This window comes from Aptenodytes forsteri, unplaced genomic scaffold, assembly GCF_000699145.1.
Source record: "Aptenodytes forsteri isolate BGI_AS27 unplaced genomic scaffold, ASM69914v1 Scaffold256, whole genome shotgun sequence".
In the NCBI taxonomy this organism is placed as follows: Eukaryota; Metazoa; Chordata; class Aves; order Sphenisciformes; family Spheniscidae; genus Aptenodytes; species Aptenodytes forsteri.
Genome location: NW_008795021.1, coordinates 3,843,769 through 3,857,356, shown reverse-complemented (window position 1 = coordinate 3,857,356; position 13,588 = coordinate 3,843,769). Strand labels below are relative to the sequence as shown.

The 13,588-nt window shown below is 36.1% G+C and overlaps 1 protein-coding gene across 1 annotated transcript in view; it reads left to right on the top strand.

The window, feature by feature from the left end:
- Nucleotides 1–13,588, top strand: part of COL19A1 (collagen type XIX alpha 1 chain) — a 204,223-nt gene that overhangs the window by 7,210 nt on the left and 183,425 nt on the right. The window contains exons 2-3 of the mRNA XM_019471129.1: nucleotides 2,034–2,108; nucleotides 2,604–2,703. Coding sequence (XP_019326674.1) covers nucleotides 2,034–2,108; nucleotides 2,604–2,703 — 175 coding nt within the window. The remainder of the gene's footprint in view (nucleotides 1–2,033; nucleotides 2,109–2,603; nucleotides 2,704–13,588) is intronic.

Genomic DNA, 13,588 nt, shown 5'->3' with positions numbered 1-13,588 from the left:
ACCCCACCCACCTTGGTTAGAAAACTTGTAGATTTCAGAATAACGTTTGTCCGTGTGTGTGTGACGTGCTATTGCAGCTTCAGCCATAACAGGCTTCCTTTACGCCAACATATTTCTTACAGCTATAAATCTACCATAACCACGTTCATTGTTTTAGAGTGGCTATAAATAAAAGTCTATAGTTTAATAATCTGTACAAGTGATTGAAGGCTGAGGTTTGTAGATTAAAGGGTATCTAAGGTGAGCCTGTTTCTGTCCCATAGTGTGTGTGTATATCAAATGGTGTATTGAAATTGCTATGTTAGTAATTCCAGTGAATGCTTTTCACACTACATAAAACTCCCTGCAAAGCAAGAATGATGAAAGATTTCATTTCACTTTCAGAAATTTCAACATGAATATTCTTTACAGTTCTGTGTCTTTTCTGGGGAAAGGGAATTGACAGTGTTTTTAATGCGTATGTTTCATCTCATTGGTCATGAAACTTTATCTGTATAGGTAAACACATGTATATACACATAAATATGTGTATATATATAAAGGAAAGAAAGAATACATTCTTTTAGAGCCTTAGAAATAAATTAATTTATGAGTGATGTTACTTACAACTGTAGATCGCAATTTAGACTTAAAGGACATGTAACTTGATGAATCTTACAAAAAGATGTCTTCCACCCAGTCTGTTCTTTTTAAACAACTGACATAGCTTTCATTAACCATGTTGTCAGGAGATGTCTTTATACCTGTATTATATAATTTAGTTTCACTTTTACTGGTTATTTCCAATTAGCCATCCTTAATCCAGAACAAATATTGTAACACGTTTAATAGAATTTAAGACTTTTGAAGGATAATATGCTTTCTACATTACTACAGAATGAATGACAAATTTCACATGCTTTAAGATTACAAATATAGCTATTTTGAATGCCAACTGGATGCTCTTGGAAATCTTTAAATACAGATGATTTCCAGGTTAAGGGTAGGACATTCCTGCTTACTTTTTTCAGTGAACTGACACTTCAGAAAGCCCCTCAACCATCACTGTTCAGCAGCTTCAGATATACCTTGGCCATCTTTTTAGTTGTGTCAGCTCAACATGGAGCCCTGTGCTTGATAAGCACATGGGCCAAATCCTGCTCGTCATCTTCGGTTTGATAGTTTTATTAGGGCTTAGTGGGGCTATTTGCAAAGTTTATTAAAGAAAGAGCCCTATTTCTGACCCATGCACAAAAGTGACACTTCTCTGTATTTGCTTCTTAAAAGTGTGTATTCCTGTGTATATATAAAAAAAAAAAGAAAGGACTTTATGCAAGTAAGATACTGCATATTAATAATACAGTGTTTGATCTAAGTGTTCAGTTAGATTTAACCTTCGAATTTACCATGTTCCAAATTTTAGAGCATTCTGCTTGTTTACTTAAATACTTCGGTTCAGACTTAATCCCCTGTAAAGCTGCTTAATTTTCAACCATTTTTTTTTCAAAATATAAGTATTGCTTACATTGTTTATTATATGATATGATTATGTCCTTGTTAATCCACATTTTGAAATTACTGTTCACTGAAGTAACAATAGATTATTGTCATGGTAATCAAGCATTTATGCTTTATTGTTTAATGTTAATTAATGGGGGAAAAAGAAGTTTTTCTAATTCTATAGCCAGAAATTAAAAAAAAAACCTTAGAACAGATGTTATTGCTTTATAGAGTATTGTAGATGGAAAGAGTTTGGTAAGAATTTAGTGGTTTTCTTCTGGTTATATTGTTCATGTGAGCTTTGATCATAAACAGCTAAATTAAAGCATAAAATTTGTATCTGCTTATATTATTAGAAGTCTAGTATGAAATTGGAAATATCATTGCTCTTATTTAGATTTTGTAATTTGGTTTATTGCTGTTTTTCATATCCTAAAGAAACAAAAAGAAACATTCCTGTTAATATTACTATCACTGTCATGATAGTTTGTTCTGATTCATTTTTGTTTGATGATAGAATTTTATGATAGATACTAAACTGTATTCTCTTGAAGGTGCCGTGTGTCCTTTAATGAAAACAGTTGTCCATCATCTCAAACAAATCAACAGAGACAGTCTTGGTGTTGCAGGTAAATGACTGCATTAATATGGATATCTGAATTAATTGGCTAGTAGTGGATGTAATCACAGTCCGACTGAAGCTGGCTTGAAGACTGAAAGGACAGTATAGAATGCCACCCCCATGCTCCAAAAGCTGTTGTTTTTAGGAAGGTGGGGTTAAAATCAGAACATGGTGTTCTTTGGAAGTATTGGTTCAAGTTCTGCAGCCACACTCATTTCCGTTGTTTTTCCCAAACATCCTTCGTTCTTATCAGTTCAGATGATAAAAGGAAATAATGAATGCATTTCTCAGGTTGCGAAGTCATCTACTGAATGAATTTTGCACTGATAGTTTCTCTGTCGATAAAACGAATATTGGAAGTTTCTCTGACTTAAAGTACTGGTTTTCAAAATAGCTCATCAGTCTGTACTCTAGAAAGTCACCAAGCATGCTAAAAGTCAGTATTTACCTCTGTTTTTTAAATTCCATTAAACAAACTAAATCATTGTATCATATTTCACAGGGTTTGATCTGGCAGAAAGCTTTTCTTTGAGGCAAACGTCTTGTGGAGGGGAAAAAATCTGTTTTAAACTGGGAAGCGCACCTCTCGTCAGAGACACAAAGTAAGTAAGATACTACTTTAATTGTAAGTCTTTAAAAGACAGAGCTCAGACTAAAGCTACTAATGAACTGAAACACTGAGCAGTGTATCCAAAGGATGCCACAGAAAGACAAGTATATCTGTTTTCAGGCATTTTCATCTGTAACAGTTTTTTCTTCAGGAAGCATGTTGATTCAGGTGTGTTTTTCTTCTGGAATCTGGAAGTATCTAGGTAGAAAGTTAATTGCAAATATCTGTTTCTCAAATTGTGATTCTGATACTGAAAACTGTACTGTTTATACATAATTATTTATAAAACAAAGGAAACAAAGAACTTTCATGGTATGACAAGAAGTGTTATACTAATCTTCCCTCAGTCAAACTGGCTGTCCTCTCTCTCATTACTGCTGGCAGGATTAAAAAGAGAGAGAGAGTCACCATTTCCTTAAACGCTGTATTTTCATGATTTTTTTTTTTTCCAGTTGAATTGGCGTCTTGCCTTTGAGCAGCAACAGATGGTGGGTAGTCAGTGTAGAGGTGAAACTAGGCAGCATCCTATTCCGACACAGGGTGGGATGGAAGGCAGAGACCGCATGAAAAATCAAAAGGAAGGTGAAAGAGAGTAAAGCACAATGGGATCGAATGGATTTAAGTTTGCACGGGGACAAGGAAATGGCAAGAAGCAGTTAGGAATGTAGTTTCAAGTTCCCCATGCTCACTGGAGAGAGAGAGGATCATCTCAGAGCTTCTTGGTTGAGATGTGCTCTGAGTCATGGGGCTGTGGTTTCTGTACAGCGTGTTCCTGTGATGACGAGGGAAGCAACTGTATTCCCGTGTCTTCAGGTGGGGTATTCAGCAACTGTATTCCCGTGTCTTCAGGTGGGAAGAGACCTCTGTTGCAAGAGGTCTGGCTCCAGCTTGCCTAGGAAAAAATACACCCAGCCCTCGGGCTTCCCCTTTGCTTGGAGCAAAGATGGGCTGTGGGTAGCATGAGGCCAGGGGAGAGGGAGAAGAGAGGAGTCGGAGGCACCCAGACAAAAAACAAAATGATCTTTCAGAGAGAAGAATGATTAAAGAAATAGGACCTAAATATTCTAGATTACTAGAGATAGATTCTAAGTTTTTCTGAGGTATTAGATACTGTAAATACTAAATTTTTATGCTTGTGTAATTGTGCAAAGTTAAAGTAATTGCTGTCTTTTTTTAAATACCTTGGACATCAGCTATTGAAGGAAAAATGACTAGATAAAATTACTTGACACAGAGAGTGCTCTATTTTTATTAGGACCTTCCCAGTATTATCAAGATTGTCTTTAGAAGAGGAACAGGTAAAATTAGGTACCACCCATGCATGTCTTTACTAAAAATATTTTGAAAGTTTGTCAGTAAGAAAACTTTTTTTTAAAATCCATTATTCATTTTTCATTTTTTTACAGATTTTTTTCCAATGGATGGGAATTTGAGGGAAACGTGAGACTATAGAAGAGTAGAAAATCAAAGCAATAACAAAAAACGTGGGGCAATTTTCCTGTAGGAGTAAGAAACTAAGGAGTGCTTTGTGTGCAGTGAAATGCATATTGCAAGCTGACTTACTGTATTCTGAAACTGTAAGAAAATCAATGGCAAAAATGGAGTGAGAGGAGCTAGAAATTGGAAAAGGGTGAATTATTTAAAATTCATATTACTTTGTGGGAAAATGGTTTAGTGGGCATGGTGGTGTTGGGATGACGGTTGGACTCGATGATCTTAGAGGTCTTTTCCAACCTTAATGATTCTATGATTCTATGAAAATTAATGATTTGCAAGGATTGATTTCTAAGAATTTGGTGGGTTTGGAAGGGGTCTGACAGGTGATGCTGAGGTTGAAAAATATAAAGCTTTTTTCCTAGCTTTTATTAGTAGGCCTGAATACTAATGTCTGTGTTTTATTTTCTTCTTTTAAAAAGAAGAAAGTGTTTATTAGTGAAGGCAGTGAAAATGGGGAATTCACGTCATGGCTGATAGCTATGGCTTAGCAAAGCCTTAACTCTTAGTGGTTGCAAGGAAAATACTCGAGAAAGACAATACTTCTTTCTTTTCTTTTTTTTTTTTTTTTTTAACTTTCTTTATGGAGCGGGAGAGAAATCTAACAGATTTTTTTTCTATATTTTATCTGTTCAGCTTTTTGGAGGGAGGATGACTCTTTGAGACAAAAATGGCTAGTTTTTCTTCATTTTTGGTGCAACTTGGGCAGGAATAAAGAATTTCAGTAGAGGATAAACCTGGAAGACAGATGGTTTGGTTTTAACGGTCTCCTGCTTCTCATGTTCCTCTCCCTGTTGTTTTCTTCTGTGTATCCTCATTAAAGAAAAACTAAAGAGAAAATTTTCCCAGTTTCCCCTAAAAATATGCGTATCTAATGGATGAAAGCTTTAGCTGGATGAAGCAACTGAGATGATTATTAATAAAATGCATAACACTGCTAATGTATGAATATAGTTAGGCTGAAAATTAGTATCACATTATTGATGTTAATAAGGTACAAGCTTTTCAGTCAGCTTGCTGTGGAAGTAAATAGTACCTTTTACATATAACTTCCTGGGAAAAAAAGGGTTAAAAGTATTTTCAATAACATTCAAGCATTGCAGAATTTCTATTAAATCCTAGTTCTTCATGGCAATAGTCTTGCTCATGCTTTTTTAACCTTTCTTCATAGAGAAATGCATGTCATAATTAAGAATAGAATTTACTTTTTTTGATACAATATGTTGAATATATAGTAGCTTTCAGTTGTTGAGATAATTTTTAAAAATCTTGTCTTAAGTGTTATTTGTTTAAAGTATTTTTGATACTCTTCTGAACTTCTGAGTTGTTTTTTAAAAATAAGGGCAGAGGGCAGTCCGGAGCACAAAGTCAGGTTTTGACGTGGTAGGGATACAATGAAGGATAGTCAGGAACTCAGATATCTGTCATCATAACGGTATAATTTACTTTATCTCAGTTATCCACGTAAATATCTTGTAATTTATTATTTTTATTTAAATCTTCTTCTCTTACATTATGTCAGATTGTGTGGTTCCAGACCCCTTGTGTTATTAGACGCACAGAGGTTTTTAGGATCATTCTGCCTCAGAAAATATTTTAGTAGACGTGGTGTGCAGTAAGCAGCAGAACAGTGTTTGTTATCCATCCTGCAGGAAACTGAGAGTATCTGATTAAGCTGACTAGCAAGTATCAAGTAACTTGGCACATCTCCTCTTGCATTTCATTCATTCAGTCGTAGTGTGGGTAATAGAAAGCTATGCTGTGCCATTTTTCTTGTGTGATGCCATTTTGGTTTTTTTTTCAATGGACCTGGAGTAGTGTTGCACCTATTTATATGTTGTAAATAATTTACAATGCAATGTCAGCTTGGGAAATCGATTATGTCTATTTGTGTTGGATTTTAGTTATATCTTTTATCTTTATCTCTTTTTGTGAGGGAGTTCTGTACGTATTTTGTCTTGTGATAGGAGATGGATAGCTTTTCTTATGCTCCATGTAAATGACTATTAAATATTAATTTAATTCTAATAATATTTTCAAAACTAAAGGGTGATTTTTAAATTAAAATACTGTGAGTTACTTATTGCAATTCTTACGTGGACTTTAATAGAAGTTATTCCTGAGCTAAGTAGCATAACTGAGCCTTTGAATCCTAAAGAAATTCACAGTAAGATACCATTATGCAGACAATCTAATTATATAGTCATAATAATAGCAATTGTATAAGGTTTTAATTTTATTTCAATAAATACATTATGGAGTCATATTTTGTTCTCTAGAGTTTAACATGTACTGCCTATGCAGTGTATTCCAGTTTGGCATGGAGCTTGTTCAAAAAAGCAGCACAGGGCTCTGTGCTGATAGCGACTCCTTTAGATCTGCCAGCAGTATTCAGTACTTCTGGACATCAGGCCTTTTAGGCTAATCTTTGTTCTTTAGTTGCCTTAGAGTAAATAGCACTATGATGAAATAATTTCACTGTCCTTCTCTAAAGATGCATCAGATGTCAGTTGTTCCTCATTCTCACTTTTCTGGGTTGCTGGTGGGCCATTATTTTTCTCCTCTGAAAGCGCCAATAGAGGAGATAGGAAGTTGATTTCGGCTGAGTTTCAGAATGTTTTTGAAATGGATGTTTATGATTAGCAAATCTTAATGGCACAGTCACAGCTTTCTTATTTTATAGTTTGGCTTGACAAACCGTATTAATTTACTGAGGAGATTATCATAGCTGGCTGTTAAATGATCTCAGAGTTACAGCAGTTGGAATTACTTTCACAACTTTTTTAGGAATTCTTCCCCTTTCAGTGTAAGATACTGCAAAAGAGCTTGGATTTTGACTGTATTTGGACTACTGAGCTCCATCAGCAATGTTGTCACTCACTGCTGCCAGAAGAGCTGTGGCTTGGGCCATGTTTCAGAGAAAATGTTTCACCTCCTTGTGATGTCTAGTTATTGGATGCAGAAATACTGTTCCCACTTCTGTCAGTATATTCCAGGCTGGAGGATTCTTTCTGCTAAGAACAGAAATCGATGATGAAAGAATATTTATGTGGGTTTTTTTGGTTTTAATGCTAACCTTCATAATCACAAAAAATGCATAGGGAATTGCATTTCCTAGAGCACAGCTGGCATCGAGCGAGGCAGTTTCTGTGCTCACTGTTAGAAGCCTTTTCACAGCTAGCACTTCGCTCCCCGAAGGCACCTATCTCTGGGTGGCTTTGCAACCATTTACTTTGCCGTATGTTCTCTGGTTGTATCTGCTGAGACTTCTTTCTTCACCAAAATAATAAATACCGAGTTCCTTGCATATGACTTCAGCTGTCAGTGAATGTCCACATGGGCATGATTTTTGATCAGTTTTGCACATGGCATGTGTTTCGGGCAATGCAGTCAGGTTCAACAGTCTTCTTGAAAAATATTATTAAGATATATATTAAGAAGTAGTATACCTATTTCTTAAATACAGTATGGAATGGATATATGTGAAAATCACAAGTTTCCAAAAGATTTCATCAAAAACTTTTAAAACATCTACTGAAAATGGCAATGAGGTGGCACCCCTGTTTGGAGGCAGTAGTTACGGTTACATGAACCAGCTTTTATCTGTGCTTACACAAAGTCCTGCTAGCCTTTGTTCTATTAAAATATTAGATAGTTATGTAAGAAACCACCTCTCCCTTCCTATATCGTGTATTTCTTTGAGGTCATTTGAGCTGTTGGAGCCAACAATGCTAAGACTGAAATGTCTGGTATTTTGGTTGCAGGGTATTTTCAAGAAAAGGGCCTTGTCTCTGGAATTTGTTTCCTGAGTGTGGAAGCCTGAATTTAGTCTAATCCTGATGCTTTCTTCAGGTCTCTCAAAGTAGTGGATCAGAAGCTGCAGTGATACAATCTTTCTTTTACCAATTCTGGTTGAAAGGTACTGAAATTGTGTACTTCATATTTATTTTCAGAAACTTGAAAACTTACTGCATTTTATAAATCAAAAAGAAAGATAATACAGGGATTACTGTTGAAAGAACAAATTAGAGCCCTACCTACCATGTAAATACCAATTATTTCATTTCATAACTAAGGAGAAAACTGGGGCCTCTTACCATGTAAAATGATAGGACAATGCTTCTTTTAAAGAATGAACACACATGAATATCGTCTTCTGAATATTTGGACTTGTTTCTGCTTGACAATTTACAAGAAATACGCCAAGATCTTTTTATAAAATTTAAAATTCAGGCATTAGTAGATTTTAATTGCTATATTGGGCTTGAATCATCCTATAGTTTTACATGCAATTTACTCTGCGGAAAGAATTGGAAAAGCAAAAGTAATAACAGAGGTGGCAGAGGGGAAGAGTATATATAAAAATGTATAGTACTTACATTGAAAGCAGACTGTGAGGGAACAGAGAGCAGAAAAACTATTTTAATTATGTCACTGACATAAATCTGAATTCTTTGATCTGTAGTGTGTTCCCCCGACAGTAGAGCACTTAGTGTCGCAGCGTCGTACCAGTTGAATTGGTAAGACAATGTTGGATGAAGCAGACTGTTTCTTTTCCTTTTTTCCCCCAGCAATGTTGTTCTTGCTGTAAAGCACTTGCAGATAAAGGGAAGGAGCTTTTGGGAGATGTGTATTTTAAGGGCACTGGCCCACAACAAGAGTGTGCAGGAGACCAGCAGTGTTTGTGTGGATCCCCCGTGTGCCTCAGTTCAGGATGAAACTTAAGGCAGGCGATAAGCAAATCACAGAAGCACTAGATGAACAAAATCATAAAGGCAGTTTACTTTCCTTACTTAAAAAGCTTTCCTTAATTTGAAAAACATGTATTTCAGTTGAGATTAGTGTTATTTTTTCCTGCTGCCTTCGTTTTAAAGGAGAAATCTGTCCAGCCAGGATTATTATTTGGAAGAAAATAAAATTAGGAGTTCACCTTCACAGCGCTCCTCTCCAGCTCTCAGCCTCATCTCACCTCCGCCACATCAGCATCAGCCCCTCTGGTCACCGAGGCCAGCAGCTAATCCCTGTGGCTGTGTGATCTCCAGCAATTGATACAGCAGGGAAGGAGCGAGAACGTGCTGCTGGGGCAGGGGGCAGCCTGCCGTTAGCTTAAGCAAACCCTGAAATTGCACCTTCGGTTTAATGGTTTAACCTGCCCTGTGGAAAACAGTTCTGTTGTTCTGATTAAAACAACGGCATCTGCAATATCTAAGCAATTTCACTTTTGCTATATACTCCTATATAGATTTCCTTTTATTTTCATCCGATATGGATGCCGAAACTATTTTTCAGTTTTCTTATTGGTTAAGATAGCGAAACTTAAAACATATACTGTCATAGATACTGCAATCACTAGACAAAGTTACTGTGTTATTAGATTTCTGGATTCAGCACAAGTGATTTACCTGGACGCTTCCCTGTGGCCCTTGTTCAAAAAATTGGACATAGATTCTGCCATAGGTTGTTAAATTTACCAGTATGTTAGCTGAAGAGAGCCTTAACTGATGCCGGACTGTGGGGAATTTTCACAAGAGTTTACACATCTCTTACTCCCTGCCAAACATGCTGACTTTTAAAATCTTTGTGATGTTGTCTTGGTTTTTCTTGGCCATCTTTTTTGAAGAAAGTAGTCCCCCAAAAGTGAGTACAAGATAGTACTATAAATCAATAAGTAGGATGCAGATCTAAGTCTGTAACAAGACCTGTCTTTGATAAGAACACTAGTCAGAACAGTCTTAGAACAAAAATACAGTAGCAAAATTAATACAGTTGAAGTTTCTTAGAAATCCAGAGTAAATATGGGTATATAAAGCAATGCTATATGCAACCACACAGAATTCAATGAAATGTACTGGATATAATGCATGCAGCTGAGGATAGATTGTAGCCCCATATGTTGTAGTATAAAATTAGAGATTGAAAGATCATTTATCAGTTTTGCTGATTGGGCTGAGACGATTCAACTGGCTTCGTAAAATGCATGTAATTTCTCCAGCTGAAGCACTGGTGCCATGTGCTTCAGAAGTCATTTATCAGCAGACTGAAAAAAAACCCCACTGTAATAAATCAGATTAGAAGTCATTTATCAGCAGACTGAAAAAAACCCCAACTGTAATAAATCAGATTTTTTTTTTTCCCCTGGCTTTTGTGATTTAACACTTTGTGAAAGGTAGTTTGTATTAGCTATGCTGTCAGGCATTCCTCCTTTTAACTAAAGTTGTACCTACAAAAAGATGTTTGTGCCGATACATCTGTGTCTACACTGGGGCTTTGTTGTTTAAAGATGTCATAGAGATATCATTCCCTTCCCCTACCTTGCCTCTGAGTTCTTAGTTTTTCTGTCTAAAAATAGTTCATGGGCTCTGTCACAGTGAAACTGGCTGGTGCTTTTTTCATTACACTGATTTTCATTTATTTTCAGTTGGTTGTGAAAGATTTTTGGCGTCTAGCATTTCTCTGTGGTTAGCTCTTTGCAGTTTTTATCATCATGCCATGAAACATTTTTTATTTAGGGAGATAAATTGCCAAATTTTTAAAAATACTTCTTTAATTTTGCATGAACAGTGCAGTCCATGCCCTGGATTTTTCACCTGGAGGTCTGGGTATCAACTTGGTTTCAGTCATAAGTGTACAGAGTTTGCTGATTGCAGCCTTGTCTCAAGTGAATATTTGTCGTGTCACAAACTCATTTCAAAACTTGGAATGATTTAATAAACTTCAACATGAAGAACAGTCTGTAATCTATAGAAACTAAGTCCTGATGTACAGATATTGGTGTATTAACAGAACCATGTGCAAGAGATCATGTTATTTTTGGATTTAGACAATGTGACTAGTTGCAGAATCTCAGAATTCTATTAAAAAAAATAAATCCTAAAAATACTCTGGGATTGATCATGACGATACAGGCCTTGAATAACTTGTTGATAGTTCCTAATACGGCATTAGGCTTTTAATTGTTATATGAAAATGCATGTATCTTTTATTTTAGGGTTTAGGCTGCTGCTTATTGCTGCACCTGTAATAGCAATGTTAATGTTGAAGTCCTTGATAAAATTTGATTTACCTCTTTTACTCAGTTTTCTCTGTGAACTCTGCTGAGAGTTTTGTAAGGAATGTCTCTTCATAATCTATGGTGAGCAGTGTTGATTACTTAAATACTGTTGAATGCATATCCCATAAAATAGTAACGGCTGTTTTATGGCTAAGGAATGTGAGGTTTGCTTTGGACCACTCCTGAGAAGTAACAACACAGATAGCATCATCAACGTGCTGTAACTCCACCCACCTTATTTTTTATCTTACTGGATCTGTCTCTAAGTGAGCAGGTCAGAATGCTAGATGACTGCCAGTTTAAATCAATCTATGAAACTAAACAAAAAAGATAATAGTATTCACCAGGAGCACATACAATAACAGGAACTGTTTGCCAAGACTTGCGGGGAAGAAGTGCACTTCCAGGTCCAGTTCTTGCATTCAGGACCCTCCATCCTGGATGTGCTTTCTTTGAAGTACAGCACATGCAATTGCAGCATTAAATTATTGCTGTTGCTCAGGACTGACATCTAGCAGCTGACTTGTACAGGATTAGTAGATAATGCTCACTCATTTTGTAGGTAAAGGTGTTATTCGGAAACAAGGTGTTTTGGGAGGGGAGTCTTCTAGTGCAGTAGGTTGGGTTTTTTTAAATATCTCCTGTGAAATTAAGTCACTGAGAATTGAGAACGTTTAACATAGGATGTTTCATTCCTATATGAACTGTGGACCATATGTGATAAAGACTCGTAAGAATAATCATATGGACAGAGACATTGGAATAAAATGTACCACAACAGGATCAAACATAGAAGATAAGTTGTAGCGGTAGTTCAGTAATGAAACTATGATGACTTGAATGTCTGAAAATGTTAGATGCAAGAAATGCCATCAGACATCTGTGTTTACTCAAAAAGGAACATAGAATTTGAAATGATTTCTTATTTTTTATAGGTTACTTTCGTTTCCACAGGACTCTTTTTTTAAATTTAGGAAGTGATAAATGATTGTATTACTGTTAGTATGTGGAGACAGATATGCTGTGCTACCAGGAAATTACATAAGCTTAAGATTGGTTTGTTGTGAAAGTGTTAGGAGCACTAAAAAAACACTTTGTGATTCAAGATAGCTAATATGATTTCATGGAAAGGAAAGTCATGACTCATTACCTGGTTAGAGTTCTTGAAAGATTGAAGAGTTATAACACAGCCTTGCTTCATTGCTCTCCTTAAGGACCAGTTAGCACTACTGATATGAATCCATATTATGCCTAAGATTACATTTTTTTTACAGCATTCTAACTTTTGTTATTGCAATTAAATGTCATCTCTTTAAACATCTTATGTTGGATTGATTTTGTTCCCATACACAAGTAAATGCGTACTCCTATCCAACTGGCTCTAGGTGGCCCTGCCTCAGCAGGGGGAGTTGGACCAGATGACTTCCAGAAGTCCCTTCCAACCTCAACCATTCTGGGATTCTGTGATTCTATTACAGACTATACTGTTAACGTATTTTCTTCCTTAAGAATATAGATTCCCATAATATTGGGTACTTAATTCCATTGTCCAAGTAAATGCGTACTCCTATCCAACTGGCTCTAGGTGGCCCTGCCTCAGCAGGGGGAGTTGGACCAGATGACTTCCAGAAGTCCCTTCCAACCTCAACCATTCTGGGATTCTGTGATTCTATTACAGACTATACTGTTAACGTATTTTCTTCCTTAAGAATATAGATTCCCATAATATTGGGTACTTAATTCCATTGTCAAGCAAGTAATTTATAGGGTAAGAGAGAATTCATCAGTGCTGTTTTTGTCACAGGACAGTGAGAGAACAAAGTATTTCCTTTTTAAAACTTAGAAATATTTTTTGCATCTCATTGCATGCTTAAATGTTACAATTTTATACAATGCAAAATATTGGTGATATTAGTGATATTTTCTTTACTGTCTTAACTCTTCCACACTTCATCTACTAGCCTGAGGTTTGTAGTAGGTAATATGATGTTCTTAGAATTTTCATCAGCAGTAAAGATTTCAATCTCAGCCTTACTGTTGAAAAATAAGACCGTTGTTCATTCTAGTTCTGTTACTTTCTCATAGAAGTTACATAGATGATTCAACCTCAAATTAAGTTATAGATGATGCATTGTTTTAATGCAAAGTTTTTGTACTGTGGAGCCTTCGCTGTTTTGAGAAAAGTTTGTAAATTCCCAGCATGTCAAGCTTCCTTGTTTGGATATAAGGCATCTGTCCTGTTTCCCCCGCCTGAGAAGGACTCCTGGTAATATCCACTGTTCTTTCAAGTTGGGTTTGGTGGGTTCTTTTGATGTGAAGCTTAGGAAAATCT